Source organism: Manduca sexta, chromosome 5 (assembly GCF_014839805.1).
Source record: "Manduca sexta isolate Smith_Timp_Sample1 chromosome 5, JHU_Msex_v1.0, whole genome shotgun sequence".
NCBI lineage: Eukaryota > Metazoa > Arthropoda > Insecta > Lepidoptera > Sphingidae > Manduca > Manduca sexta.
The window spans coordinates 6,761,605-6,776,372 of NC_051119.1; the positions used below are offsets into that span (position 1 = coordinate 6,761,605).

The 14,768-nt window shown below is 36.0% G+C and overlaps 1 protein-coding gene across 2 annotated transcripts in view; it reads left to right on the top strand.

The window, feature by feature from the left end:
* The window catches only part of LOC115449372, a 72,056-nt gene that overhangs the window by 6,380 nt on the left and 50,908 nt on the right, over positions 1-14,768 (top strand). For both annotated transcript variants that reach the window (XM_037443977.1, XM_037443978.1), the window contains exons 3-19: positions 411-529; positions 3,334-3,467; positions 4,052-4,193; positions 4,685-4,837; positions 6,124-6,337; positions 7,161-7,272; positions 7,650-7,799; positions 8,289-8,423; positions 8,796-8,917; positions 9,382-9,494; positions 9,909-10,063; positions 10,613-10,755; positions 11,217-11,393; positions 11,724-11,833; positions 12,542-12,729; positions 13,548-13,686; positions 14,116-14,300. In XM_037443977.1, coding sequence (XP_037299874.1) covers positions 411-529; positions 3,334-3,467; positions 4,052-4,193; positions 4,685-4,837; positions 6,124-6,337; positions 7,161-7,272; positions 7,650-7,799; positions 8,289-8,423; positions 8,796-8,917; positions 9,382-9,494; positions 9,909-10,063; positions 10,613-10,755; positions 11,217-11,393; positions 11,724-11,833; positions 12,542-12,729; positions 13,548-13,686; positions 14,116-14,300 — 2,491 coding nt within the window. The remainder of the gene's footprint in view (positions 1-410; positions 530-3,333; positions 3,468-4,051; positions 4,194-4,684; positions 4,838-6,123; positions 6,338-7,160; positions 7,273-7,649; positions 7,800-8,288; positions 8,424-8,795; positions 8,918-9,381; positions 9,495-9,908; positions 10,064-10,612; positions 10,756-11,216; positions 11,394-11,723; positions 11,834-12,541; positions 12,730-13,547; positions 13,687-14,115; positions 14,301-14,768) is intronic.

The window sequence follows — 14,768 nt, forward strand, 5'->3', positions numbered from 1 at the left end:
TTGAAAAATGTAACACTTTGCCACTGGTGTACTAAGGATGTGTATGTGTGTCTACCATCCAAAGGAGCACTGATTCGAGTCTCTAACACTATTTAATTCAGTATGAACGCCGACATATCGACCAAAACCCGCCTTGTTGACCGCATACTAGACGGTCCCAGGGTATCCTGTTGCACTAAGATAGCTGCATGGGAATTGTTATCGGAGCTTGGATATGATAGTATTGTTATCTTACACTGAAGTTAGACAAAACTAAGTTCTTGTATCATGCTCTGCCCTACCAAATTTAAAGTCTCCTAGTTTTTAAAAAAAAGCAACTTATCTTCTTGGGAGAAATTTTGCTTAGGTGTGCAATGTTATATTATATATTTTATAATGTAAGTTTTAATATTATTTTTCTTCCGTTTCAGCGTCGCACAAGTTTAAATATTCTACAGATATAATCTACCACTATGAGTACAAAGTCAACGTTGAGACGTATTTTGCTGGCTCCAGCAATAATCGCTCTACAATGGATGTTAGGACTGAAGTGAGTATTTTTACTTGACATATAAAAGAGGGCAACGTCCTTACATATTATAAAACTCTCCTTCACACGTCTGTCTGAATTCGATAAATTTAAAAACTACTGAACAAATTCCCATACGGTTTTCACAAATGGACCGAGTGATCCCAGAGAAAATTTTATTTGTATAATTTCATTAATGTTTTGTGCAACAGTATAAAAATATAAGCATATATACTCTCCCACCCGTACGAAGCCGGAGCAGGTTGCTAAATTCATACAAAAATCGACTGATTGTAACAAAATCGCATTATCAACATCGCACCTTAACAATCGACAATTACTAAGATAACGTGTTATTTTAACCTTATACGAATAAGTTTTCACCAATACGATGGACCCTAGAATTAAACGTTAGAAGTAAAGCATAAAACAAATAAAAAATTGTATATTACTTCTTACAATGTAAAAATTATTAAATTTAAATATAATCGCCCACTTTCTTTCTTAGTACTTATTACAATAAGGACAATATTTCTGAGCCCTGCAATATCTTGTTATCAGTAATTTTATTAGGCTATATTCCAGTAACTAAGTTTGTTTTCATTACAGTAACTAAGTAGGCTTCCGTATAACATAAATTATATTATTTTATTAGGAACCCTCATTAACAATAGTAAGAATGTCCCTATATTGAAATAAGAGACTATTTTCTTTTTATAATTCGACTAGTTCGTGCAGATATGTTCGAACTACCAAAGCGAAGGGATTAAAAATAATTTCTGTGAAGCGCAATAATTTTTGGAAACTATCCTCTTAATCCTCCAAGTTGTGCATAAAACCTACAAAAGCCGATCTAATAAGGTCAGGTGGGGCAAGTGCGCCGACGGGGTAAGTGCACCTACCCTAAAAAAATCGAGAACTATTGATGTTATACAATTACCGCAATCTTATATCTATGCTACTAACTGAAATACAGTTCCACTAAAAAACATAAATGGCTCTGTTCATTTTAATACGATTTATTCGCCATTTTATTTTAAGTGTCATTTAGACCTGTAAACAGAGATGACCCCGTGAAAGATAACATCAAATATTTTAAGATATTCAACATATTTCTGTAAACCAGTAAGGTGAGTACATAGTTTAAACCTTTTATTTTAACTTCCTGCCTGAATTTTATTTATATATACTAAAATAAAGGATTTTTTAGCAATGCGAAAAAACGTACCTCAAAATTGTCGAGTAGGGCAAGTGCGCCACAGTTACTAGTCGTATGGCGCACTTGCCCCTGAACCATATATTACCAACCTTTTTTGAAAATGTGTTTTACTAATATGAATTATTATTATTAAAATGTTATATTGTATTTTGTTTTGAGCCGACTTAAATAATGGGGCGAATTAGTTAATTTGTTTTTACAAAAGAAAAAATGAAATACTTTGGTCTAGAGCAACTTTACGTGACGAGGTTGCAACTGTTCGATCAGGCACGTTATCTGGGTATAATGCAGCTAATAAATAATAATAGCGGCGATAGCCTAGATGGGTGTGGAACGGACTGCCGAGACGAATGTCCGCAGGTTCAAATCCCAAGGGCACACACCTCTGACTTTTCTAAAAAATCATGTGTGTATTCTTTGTGAATTTATCGTTCGCTTTAACGGTGAAGGAAAACATCGTGAGGAAACCTGCACATCTGAGAAGTTCTCTATAGGAATTTCGAAGGTGTGTGAAGTCTACCAATCCGCACTGGGCCAGCGTGGTGGACTAAGGCCTAATCCCTCTCAGTAGTAGAGGAGGCCCGTGCTCAGCAGTGGGCAAGTATATAATACAGGGCTGATATTATTATTATTTATTATTAATGCAGCTAAAACATATTAAATGTCATAAGGCCAAATACTAAGTAATTGAGTTATAAGGCATTCAAAATTGTTAATTCCTACATTTTTGTATGTTTTTTTTAGTTTTTAGAAATGAAATGGTTTTTATATTAGGACTACCATTTTTTTATTCCAACATATCCGCACACAAAACTCTAATATTAATACCTAAATATAGCAAAAAAAAAATCTTAAATGTTTTGAAGCCCTGATTTACAAATATATGGCGCACTTACCCCGAATTTGATTTGACAGCCATAGTTTGTTATAATATTAAGTGATTAAAAATTATCCAAGAGCAATGCGAGTAAAACTTATTTCTCTATAGACTAAAATGAGTGTTTTCTTTATAATGATCCATATTGGCATTTATTTTTACACAGGCGCACTTACCCCATTTCCAGAGGCAAGTGCGCCTACTACCATTTTTTTTTACTTTTAGCAAAATATTATTAATTTATGGTCCGATTTCCTTGAATGGCTATAGGTTGTTATCACAAAATACCAAATATTCTTAAATTAATAAAATTACATTCTTAAGTCAGCATAAAAAGAAATTATTTTACATTGAATCCAGCTATGAAAATTTTATGGCGCACTTCCCCCGACTGACCTTATGTGGCGCATTTCAAAAATACATTCTTCATCTTTTTAATATTCTGACGACCCACTCCGTCTTTGCACGTATTGCAGATATATATAATATACCTACATATTTTCTTACGAAATATTAATGTATTACTTATACATATAAACCTTGCTATTGAATCATTCTATCCATTGGTGACAACTGTATGAAAATCCGTTCAGTAATTTTTGATTTTATAGCGTTTAAATAGACGCGGCGGAGGTCTTTGATTTATAAAGGGATTTTAGAAATTGAGATACGATAAATTTTCTGTAATATAGTTTACAACCATATATGATTCTTCTTCATGTCTTTCAGGCTGTGGTACAATTCATAACGCCTTGCGAAGGTCTACTGCAGCTGACCGATGTCTCTCTAGTCGACCAGAGTGAAAACTACCCAGTGGAGCGGGCAGAGAAGTTTGTTAATGCTGTCTCCTTGCACGATCTCAGGTAAGTTGACCATTTTCTTAATTGCTGCTGCAGTCAAGGATGTCTAATCTGTAATAATATATTATTTAAATTAAATTATAACTTCGATAAATCGGCTGCCTTTAATTTTTAGGAATGTACTTTTTAAAAACTATAATATTTTATCGGCACTTAATTACTAATAAAGTATTAATTCGCTCTAAATGAAAATAAGGCAATTTAAAAAACATGTTTAATAATGAAATTTAAAAGCTCTTCTAGCCTTCTAAAAGTTAAATAGAATGTTGTTGTAGTTCGTACTGAGCAAAATTATTAACAGCCTGGATGCGGTCTTCTATAGACATAAAAATGTATGTGTTTTAGATTTAAAATACATATAAAATAGTAGGTCATTGCTTGGTTCTAATATTCATTTTCTCCTATTATATTACTTCGAGTAGATACTATTTAAGGAAACTTTTACAAAGTGTTCTTATACTCTTCCACATAATTCGAACTTATAAAATCAAAAAATGGCACTAAATAGTTTCTGAAAATTAATGTTATCATATAAGTATATTGTATTATGGTTTGAGTTGTGACAAGACCTTATGACTTTCCAACAGATTCGCTTTCCACGATGGAGTCATATCAGAGATATGTCCCAGCGAGGAGGAAGAGGACTGGGTGCTCAACTTCAAGAGGGCCATACTGGCACTCTTCCAGAATACTATGGAGAGGTTCGATGTCAACTATAAAGGGATTGAGGTACTTCTTTAATTACTTATTTCTTTATTTCAGTACCATTATTACATAACGTTTACAAGTCTTATTTCCTATTAATTTAATAAATACTTAAAGAAATTAAAAGTATATAACTAGTAAAATAATTAATTGCTGTTTACTAATAAAATTATAATATTATTTGATTACTTCATTTTTTGGGTAACATAGTATTGAAAGAACGAAAAGTACCTACTTACCTAAATTATTTGTTCATTTATAAATTGCCGTAGGTAGTGTACTTCTACTGTTCGTGAAGTAGCCCAGTCCAATTCTAGTTAGGTAAAGTTATATTGGAAATCTTATTCGGTAAATGCTATAATGTTCGGTCTCTTGTATAGGGAGCTTAATATTATGAAGATGGGTATTATACCAAACAAAAACGCGTAGTGCTATGTAATTATGTAAATTTTCCGCGACTCGATATCATTTGATAACATTTTTGAGTCCTTGTTCATAAAACAAATTCTTTACAGCAAGACATCCACGGCAGATGTACCGTGGACTACGCAGTGCGTGGGCAGGAGAATACCAGCCTGATCCTCGTCAAGAAGCGGGACTTGTCGCTATGCACAAATAGATATAAGTACATGTCTATATTGCAGACTGTGAGATATGATTTCCAGAGTGTAAGTATGCTAGAATTCTTACTGTACTAAAGTAGTAAGAACAGTACTGTTTGTACTAAAAGTAAATTATTCAATAAATATGTGCGGTGTGCATAGGTCTTTAACATATAAAAATATTTTCCGAAAAACTGCCATCTATCGGTTTATTAATGAAACGACCAACACGTTTAGGTATTTGTAATAGAAATACCATCAACAAATAATTAATTGTTAATCGATTTTAAGCAGCATAATTTTTTTTTATTCACATTACACAAAGCACTGTGTTTGAACATTTTAATATTATTAATCGATAAGTGATTACATGAGAATAATATAATATCAGCCCTGATTATATATACTTACCTATCTATACCTGATTATATGTATGTCTCACTGCTGGGCCTGTGCTCGTGCCTTCGCTACTACTCAGAGGGGTGTACTTAATCTACTACGCTGGCTTAGTGGGTATTTTGCAGACTTCACGTAGGTACACGAAAAGAAATATAGAGAACTTCTCAAGCGTGCAGGTTTTCTCAGCATATTTTCTGGCATCATCAAAGCAATAATTCGTAAGCAATACACACATACTTAGCTTTAGAAAAGTAAGAAGTGCTTGCCCTTGGCTTTTGATATTCATCTCGGCGGTCCGTTCTACTCTCAACTAGGCTATTATGAGAATACGATATTTTTTATCCAAAGTTACAATCGATTTATTACACATTCATTAGTTCCTGCATCTCTTTCTTACATAAAGCTGTCAGTTGCATTTGACTATTTTTGACAGTTGACATTTGTTACCCACATGCCTGATTGTTTTGATTGTGTTTTGTTTGTAAATATCAATTAGGTACATAGAAATATTATGAGTACAGGTAAAACGTGAGGTTAATCCAGAATTAACTTAATTGCATAAGCCACTGCACAAATCTAATGCTTCTAATACAAAATTACCTCCACGACTTGTAAACTTCTTCAATTTCAATAGAGGTATCGATACAGTACTATATTTAAAGGTATTAAGATTAAGTAGTATTCGGACTTTTAGAAACACTATAATTTTGTCTCAGATTCATTTAATTTTGAACGACATTGTAGCCAGTGAATTACTTGACTATGAGCCTTATGGCTTTGAGTGACGAGCGCAAAAAAGTGCCCCGTAGTGCTTCAAAATTCAAAGTTTGTGTAGTATTACTGCTGTCTATATACAGTTATCGCTTACCATAAAGTGGGCATCCAATTTGTTATTCATTAATTGTATGAATTCTTTATTCAAAAATTGATTGAGGTATAATTTTTATTTTCAGAAATTCCAAACATGGCCAGTATTAAAATCGGAGAGCAAATGCCGTATCACAGTAGACCACAATGTGTACAAAGCAGTGAACTGCAGAGAGCGCCATCTGTTCGAGCCATTCTCGGGCAAGAACTCTGGTGCCATGTCCACCGTGATACAGGACCTGGTCATGATAAAGGAGGTCAATAGGACTGACTCGCAAATTATTGAGTTTGAGCCTAAAGGTAAATATATAAGAAAATATAGGTAATATATTTTAATTAACATTAAAAGCCATTAATGAGATAAAATAACACATGACATGTAAAATATTTATGAATCTGGTGCTGTAGTTCTAGCTATGAGTCACTAAGCATAGCATAGGAGGGTCCCTAGCTAGGAAAGGGATGATTTGCAAGAAGTCGCTGGCAGAAAATGGAGGTGACAGCCTGAAAGCCCACATATTAAAGGTGGCCTACGTCCAATAGGTTGATTAAAATATAGACTGATGATGATTTTATATTGTAATTACAGTAGAGCGTGCTTTCATGTATAATCTAGCCATGTGGCACATCTAAACCAATAGACAACAAACATCACCTAAGAAACCAAGCATGTAAGACAGAGAAGCATCTCAGTAGCCGGCATGATTGTGTTGTGACATGAGATAGCCACCTGTTGCCATTTAATATTTTATCTGGACACTATGGTGCTTATAACCAGGTGTAGTGCAGGCCCTGTGCCGTGCTAAAATAAAAAAAAAATAAAAAACATCAGTGGATTAGATCTCAATTCAACAATCCTAAGTAGGCTCCCAATTTATGCCTCTATCTAGCATTTAAACAAACTAAACCTATAGTTTTCCATATTATGATATATTAAATAAATAGAATCAATATTTAATAATCATGTCATCATCATCATTGACCTGTTATAAGTATTTAGATGAATTAAAAAGCGTAATAGTTGATGCTGTTGCTGTTGTTTTAAGACATTTTCTTTGACAGCTGTAAAAATATAATATAATAATTGTGTAGTCTATTCATATCAATATAACATTCTTTACAGCTTGGTCTGTGATAAACAAACGGTCAAATCTTCTCCATCACCACACCACTTACATTGGAGATGACACAGGGGGCCTGAAGAGTGCAAGAGATGTGCTCAAACTGTTGTGCATGTAAGTACACTATATTACTGATATTATATATAGTATATATTTAATGACATAAAGTATGTAACTGCCCATAGTTAAATATAATTTTACCACCATTTTTTTTGCTATGTACTAAGTTTATCTTTTAATTTGATAATATTAACTTTTGAAATTAACAGTATTTATTATTAATTTGTATGTATTCATTTTAAAAAATTATAATCATAACTCAAGTCATAACAAAAACTTTTCAACAAAAACTTTACTGCCTTCAAAAATCATTAAAACTAAGAAATAATTTAACATAACAGGTATATACTTACTAGTTACTAATTTTGGAGTTAGTGACTATGTTCATGTTATAAAAAAATATATATAAGAATATATTCTTTTTTTTTCAGGGTGAAAGAAGGCCCCGGATCATCATCGCGGTTGGACAGCGGTTCCACCGTGGGTCTCTGGGGCCGACTAGTGCGAGCGGCTCGCCCGCTGCACTACCCTGCGCTGTCACAGTTACTCGCCCGAGCGCCGTCTATCTGCGCGGAAGCTACGTAAGTACAGTTATAGTTGTCAGAATATTATCAGAAGAATGGCAAAAAAAGGTTTTATATCAAAATTGTTCTTCTGAAGATTTTACAATACCCAATTCCTATTCCTCCTTATAGTGACACACATATTTTTTTAAGGTAGAATTGTTTCCCAAGTAAGAATTTTACCGTTAGAATACCAACCTACTTTTTGATAGCTCTTAAGTAAACTATCGTATCTAATATTCACTTTTTTAACGTTTCGTTATGTAGCTGCTGTTTACTACCAAAACCCATTAAAAAACTTAGTAAATGATAGTTAATGAAGTGTTTTTTCGTTAATTAACTTTTGAAATATATGGGTTTGGTAGTAAACAGTACCTAGATAACGAAATATTAAAATGTGAATGTCGCAATTTTTCTAGATACGACAGTTTACTTAGAAGCCATCATTTAGTCTATCAGCTATAGAAAAAAAGTTCCATGTTCAAATATTCTTTTCGTTTTTTGCAGGAAGCATATCCACGATGCTCTGCCTTACATCGCCAGCACTGGCTCCGTGGAGCTCATCAAGGACATGATAATAAAGGGTGCGGTCGACAAGGAGACGCGGCACGAGTGGCTCATGTCCATGGCTATGATACCTAGGTAATAATGGAATTATTGTACACTACTGGTTCCAACAGGCCGGCATAATTTTGACCACTGTCGAGGGGTAATCATCTTTCGTCAGTCGACTTAATTCACTTACCATGAGGTGCATTGGGTTCAATCTGGCATGCCCGTATAAAAAAAAACACTTCAGGCTTATATAGATGGAATGAACTCAAGTAAGAAAAAGCCACCTACAAAATTGAAATAGACATTTTTTAGGTTTTAGAAAACTTAGAAACTGGATTTTTATAATTAAATCACAAAAATAATAAACAAATATAAAAAATTCCTTCCATGAATCTTAAATTCCCTTAGACACTTTATTTTCTGACTATATTTTTAAAAAAATACTCTTATAAATTTCAGGCCGAAGCTAGAAATGTTGGACAGCATGTTGGAACTACTGAAGAGCCAGAAATCAGACAAGACGGTCACTTTCACCGTATCGTCTATGGTGCATTCGTACTGTAGGCACAGCGGGAAGTCTTGTAAGTAAACATTATGATTTTGAACTTTACGTACAATACATCCATCAACTCAATTTGGCTCATGAGAGGGGAGAAAGGAGTAAATCAGGAATTGTTAAAATATACGACTGCCGCGGTGGTGTAGTTCTATTGCGTGCACTGTTCGAACACTCTGATGTCCCTGGTTTGAATCTCGGGCAAATTAATATTGAGTTTTTCTCCTCCGTATCAGCCCGGAGTCTAGTTTGTACCTGATATAGAAATAAGCTTGCCCTTTATCACATCGTGGAAAGAAGTACACATGACAAAAAGTGTATGCCCTGGTTGCAACCTCTGTCTACCCTTTCGAGGACGACAAGGCGTGCTATGTGTGTATAAAGCATAAAGGAACCAGAGGAGGGCAGTAGCAACCCCAACCTCCCCTTCGCCGCGTATTCCTAAAAATAATAATATTTAGTGAATAATGTTCTATTTATTTATTTTAGTACGCGAGTGTTGCGAAGAAGAAACGCCCGGAAAAATACTCGAAGAATTCCAAAACATTGTAACTGAAATACTGACCAAGGCACTGATCAAGACTAGGAAGGACAGAGATACTGTAAGTATAATAGTTTAAGTACTTTTAATATATTTTTAATCCTTTAATTTTTTATAATAGCACTGCTAAGTCACTCCACTGCACCTGATGGTAAATGGAATGGCCTGTAGAGGGATGACTGACGAGATATAATTACCCCTCGCTAGTCGACACAATTATGCCGGCGTGTTTGGAACCGGACATACTCGCTATGGCGGGTTTTACACATCGTGTACGGTGGTCGTTGTCCGGTCCGAATACAATATCCTACCACTAACAAACTACATATTGTATTAATTGTAAATTATTTTTAAGATGTAACAACCATTATCCAAAGCTTCTCCAACAGCACTCCAAATCTATCACCAATAATTTTAACCGACTTTCAAAAAAGATGCCAGTAGTCAATTAGTATATCCTTTTTCATGTTCCCAGATCGTGCTAGCTCTAAAAGCTCTCGGCAACATCGGTGGTTTCAAGCAGGAGTTTGCTGACGTCCTGATGAACATCATAGGCGACTCGTACACGCCCGTGCCGATCCGACTGACGGCCATCGACGCGTTTAGGAGGACGCCATGTGTCGAGACTCGGTCAGTACTTCACTATATAATGGGGGTATAGACAAAAGAGCAGTTCAAAAGCGACATAATGAGATAAAAATAACTAGTTGATTTTATAAGGTTGTAATCTGGAACACATCTTTCTAGGCATAACTTATATTTCATAAATTAATTTTGCATTTTATCTGTACGCTCATTTGTTATGAAGGCGATATCAAAATATAATAGCAGGCAAACAACTTCAGCACACTTTCGCGTGGTGTCTTTTTTTTACCTTTGTTGGTGTGACTACACTAAAGTACCGAAAAAATCTCAAGTTTGGCGACTATTACAAAGCCAGTATGATTTAATACAAAACGTGTACCAATTTATATATTTGGTGTAATTGAAGGCACATACAAAAAAACATTATATATTTTTCTCCCTTACTGCAAGCTTTCCCGGGATAGTCTTTGACGTAAGCGAGGCTGCGAGAAATACACACGCACGCGCACGCAGACGCACACACAAACACAGTAACACGCTCACTCACGTTTTGTAGTGGTAAAAATCATCTAGATAAAAAATACATTGTTACAGGGAATACTTTCTAGAGACATACAGGGAAGACTTCGTGGACATCGAGGTGCGTTTGGCGTCTTACCTGCAGGTGATGCGGTGTCCAGACCTTGGCACTGTGAGGAAGATATTCCACGCGCTGAGACACGAACAGGTTAATCAAGGTACGTCCTCAAGTTCACAAAAGGCAGGTAACCTAGCAGGAAGAGCAGCTGATGGTGGGTCATTACTAGGTGTTAAAATTTAAAACCCGCCATAGTGGCCCACGTAAATGTGTCGCGTTACCAGATCACCCTGAGTATATCCGGTTCGCATAATTGTATCGACTGGTGAGGAGTAATCATCTCTCAGCAATCGATACTCCATCTGTACCACACCACTTAAACCATTTATTTTTATAACACACATAAGGACCATAAATAATAGTACAAAAAAGACACACACACAATTAACTATATTAGGCATACGACGGATATGTTGCATTATGTGTGAAAGAAGGGTTGCTAGTACAATATATGCTGTTAAACATCAGTTTTTCAGCTATATCACCTGCTACTTACTTTAGCACCATAACGATGATAAGTTTATCTATTTACTTTATTTTTTTTTTATCTCTTCCTATCAGCCGCCACGTTTGTCTGGAGCCATCTGAAGAACCTAGGAGAGTCGTCGTTGCCATCCCGGGTTGAGATCCAGGGTTTGCTCACCGGAAACACGATGCCCGAGCTGCAGGACATTCCGGACTTCAGGATGTTCTCCAGGAACTACGAGCAGAGCGTGTTCTTCGACCAGTATAATGCAGGTGAGCACACTAAATTTCAAACAGGCCGCCATAATTTTATCGACTTGCGAGGGGTAATCATCTTCGTCGTTCAACACGATCTAGACTACTCCACTTACCATCAGGTGCAAGCGGTCAATTTCGGGCCGCATAAAAAAATGTCTTGGAATGATATGGTTCATCAAAGGCAATAATAGAGTTGTTTATGGTCGGTTAGATCACTCAGTCATCAGACTAGCAGCCAGTCCGTTTTTTATCCATTATCATTGTATAAGATCCTCGCATCCAAGAGAATATACAAACGTGCCATTATTATATACCCACAATCTAACTAAACTGCTTTTGTTCCAGGCGGCAACTACGAAGCAAACGTGATATTCTCTCCAGATTCGTACATACCGCGCTCTTTGTCTCTCAACTTGACTGTTGATATGTTTGGCGAGTCTATCAATGTATTTGAGGTTAGTGTTTTTTTTATCGCTTTGAATGACGAGACGAGCTTGCCGTTTGCCTGATGGTAAGCGATACGACCGCCCATCAACAGTAGAAACACCAATTACAAAGTATTGTTTGGTATTCCACTGCGCTCGCCATCCTGAGACATGAAATGATAAATGTTATTATGTCCAGTAGTTACACTGGCTATAATGTCCTTTAAACCGGAACACAATAGTGACTACACACTGCTGCTTGGCGGCAGTAATAGACATTGCGGTGGTCCTACCAGTGTCCATCGATAGTAGAACGGACTGGTCAAAAAAGTTATTGGTTCAATGCAAGGATCCAATTTATCGACGTTATTTATTGCTGTACTTAAGGCTAACTATAGTTAAATTCTAATATGTTATTCGTAAAGGTACTTCATTACAAAATGTACAGTTTTTACTAATTACGTAATTACTTGAGAGTTTATGGCATATTGAAATATACTTTAAAAAATTTAATATAACTTTATCAACTCTTTGATCTTTACGTTAATCTATTTCTAGCAATTAGTATAATATACTTAAGATTCAATGCATAAAAGTCAATAGACACCTATGTATATAAGTAGGTCTTGAGATTCTACAAAGATTCATAAAACATAGCTGAAAAGGTACATACGCTCTTAAAAATGAGGAACTTGACAATGACAAATAGATGACATACTAAAACCAAACAAATCCTAGATGAAAGCCCGCGCCGAGGGATTCGAGAAATACTTCGAGAACTATTTCTTCAACAACGGGCCCCTGAGCAAGAACAAGATAATGGAGAAGATCAACCACTTGCGCACGCTCAGGTCCTTGAACAGCACGCAGCAGGCGCGGGACAGGATCGACGGGCTGGGATACGAGAATGAGGCTTTGAAACACAGGTACGATCTATTTTTTATTTTTGTTTACGTCATACTTCTGTTGGCGCGTTATTTTCAGAGTTAATTTTTACGATGCGGCGTGCACACCGTCACGAAAAACCGACACCATGAAATTAGCTAGTCATTATGTTGTTAATTATATTATTATTTAATATGTAATAAGTGTAGAAATAAATTTATAATAGATACAAGTAATAATTATTATGGACCAGATTATTTTTTATTTTATGATATTTAAATAAAATTTATTTAACTAGATAATGCGTTGTAAAAAATCTTTCTTTCAATGTATTAAATACCTTTTTTCTATTATTAGTGTCGTTTTCTCTACAAACAGGATAACGCGAAGGATACAATTTTATAAAGATTTTTATCTTGTTACACCAAAGTATAACTTCTTACATGCGTACATAAGTACACACACACGTTTTATTTTTTATTCGGGCTTAGCAAAGTGAACTCTCTCCACCTGATGGTAAAGAGTGGGTGCCAGGTAGAATGTCGAATGACGAGAAATAATTGTTAAATACCAAATCTAGTATTACAACACGCTGTGCTGGTATTGCCTGGAGAACATTCTAAAGTCTAGGATATCCTGCAGCTCGGGTATATTCCCGGTGAGTAAGTTCTGGATCTCCACCTGGGCACGTTAGTGTTACAACTATCCGGATAGATACTATATAATTTTGGATAGAATTTTTGGATAGGTACTTTATTAATTTAGTTAGAACTCTTTTACGGGGGCAGAGCTGCGGGCAGGAAGCTATCTGATATACCTATACATATAACAAGCATGATATATATTTTTATTATAACAGGTTTCCAATGGCGGAACTCGGCATCAAAGTGTTCGGTAACGAAATATCGTACTGGAACGCGGAAGGCGACGATGAGATACTAAAGTCTGTTGCCAAGTTGAACCCTAAGTTGAGGTTTTTGGAGTTTCTCTCTGGGAAGGTAAGTCTATATATATAACTAGGTATTGAACGCGGCCTCGTCTGCTTGAATAGTCTTTTCCACTACAAAAAAACCCTAATTCAATGTAGTCTACTAATCTGTAGTAACATCTGTAGTATGTTAGCGCCATCTGCTTCAAAGTCAGATAGAAAAGAGATCCCCGCGGGAACAAATTAACGAGATAAAAAGTAGCCTTTATGTTAATCCAGGACACGGTCTAACCACATGCTAAATTTCGTTATATATTGTATTTAATTATCCGAATTTAGTGCCTATATTTTAAAGTATTTAGTAGTAAATGAAACAATGTCATCACTTCAGATGTTATTTAAATCTGATTTTTACACCAATTATAAAAAGGCAAATCAAAAAAATGAGGGAAGAAATATAACCGGTATCCTCTCGCTAAGTAATAATACTGTTTTCCAGGAAATCTCGTACAACAAAGCATCCCTGTTCCTGGACACGACGTTCTCAGTGCCCACGGGCTGTGGCCTGCCGTTGAACATGAACCTCATGGGCACCAGCTACGTGAACACCAAGATGTCCGGCACCGTCACGGACAAGTACTCCCAGTCTGGGAATATTAACTTTGAAGGCAAATTGAGTCCTAGGTAAGGAATGTTCATTGCTGTTTACCCGACGGCAATTCTCGGAGACGCTTTGTTATGGAGGGAAGTGGACAACTAATATATCAAACTTTCCCCTATCTTTTTATTTGATTAATTTCGTTGCGGGATAAAGACAAATTAGTTTTTCCTGAGACTCGCCGAGCTTCACTGCTCGGTGTCATAAAATGCGTGCCACTGCCGATTTTGGCTTACAGGAGTTGTAGTGGTGGGTATGAGGACGGGAAAGTCTCTACCCGACGCCAAAGAATTGATTTCGAGGTCTTATGTTTATATGTATTCATGATATTCCACTTACGACGTTTTTAGTGAACCAATTTTGAAAACCGCCTCGGTGGCGTAGTTGTATTGCACGTCCGGTACAATAGCGCTCTGAGGTCCTGGGTGCGAATCCCGGGTCGGGCAAAGTGATATTTAGGTTTTTCTGCTCAGTATCAGCCCGGAGTCTGGAAT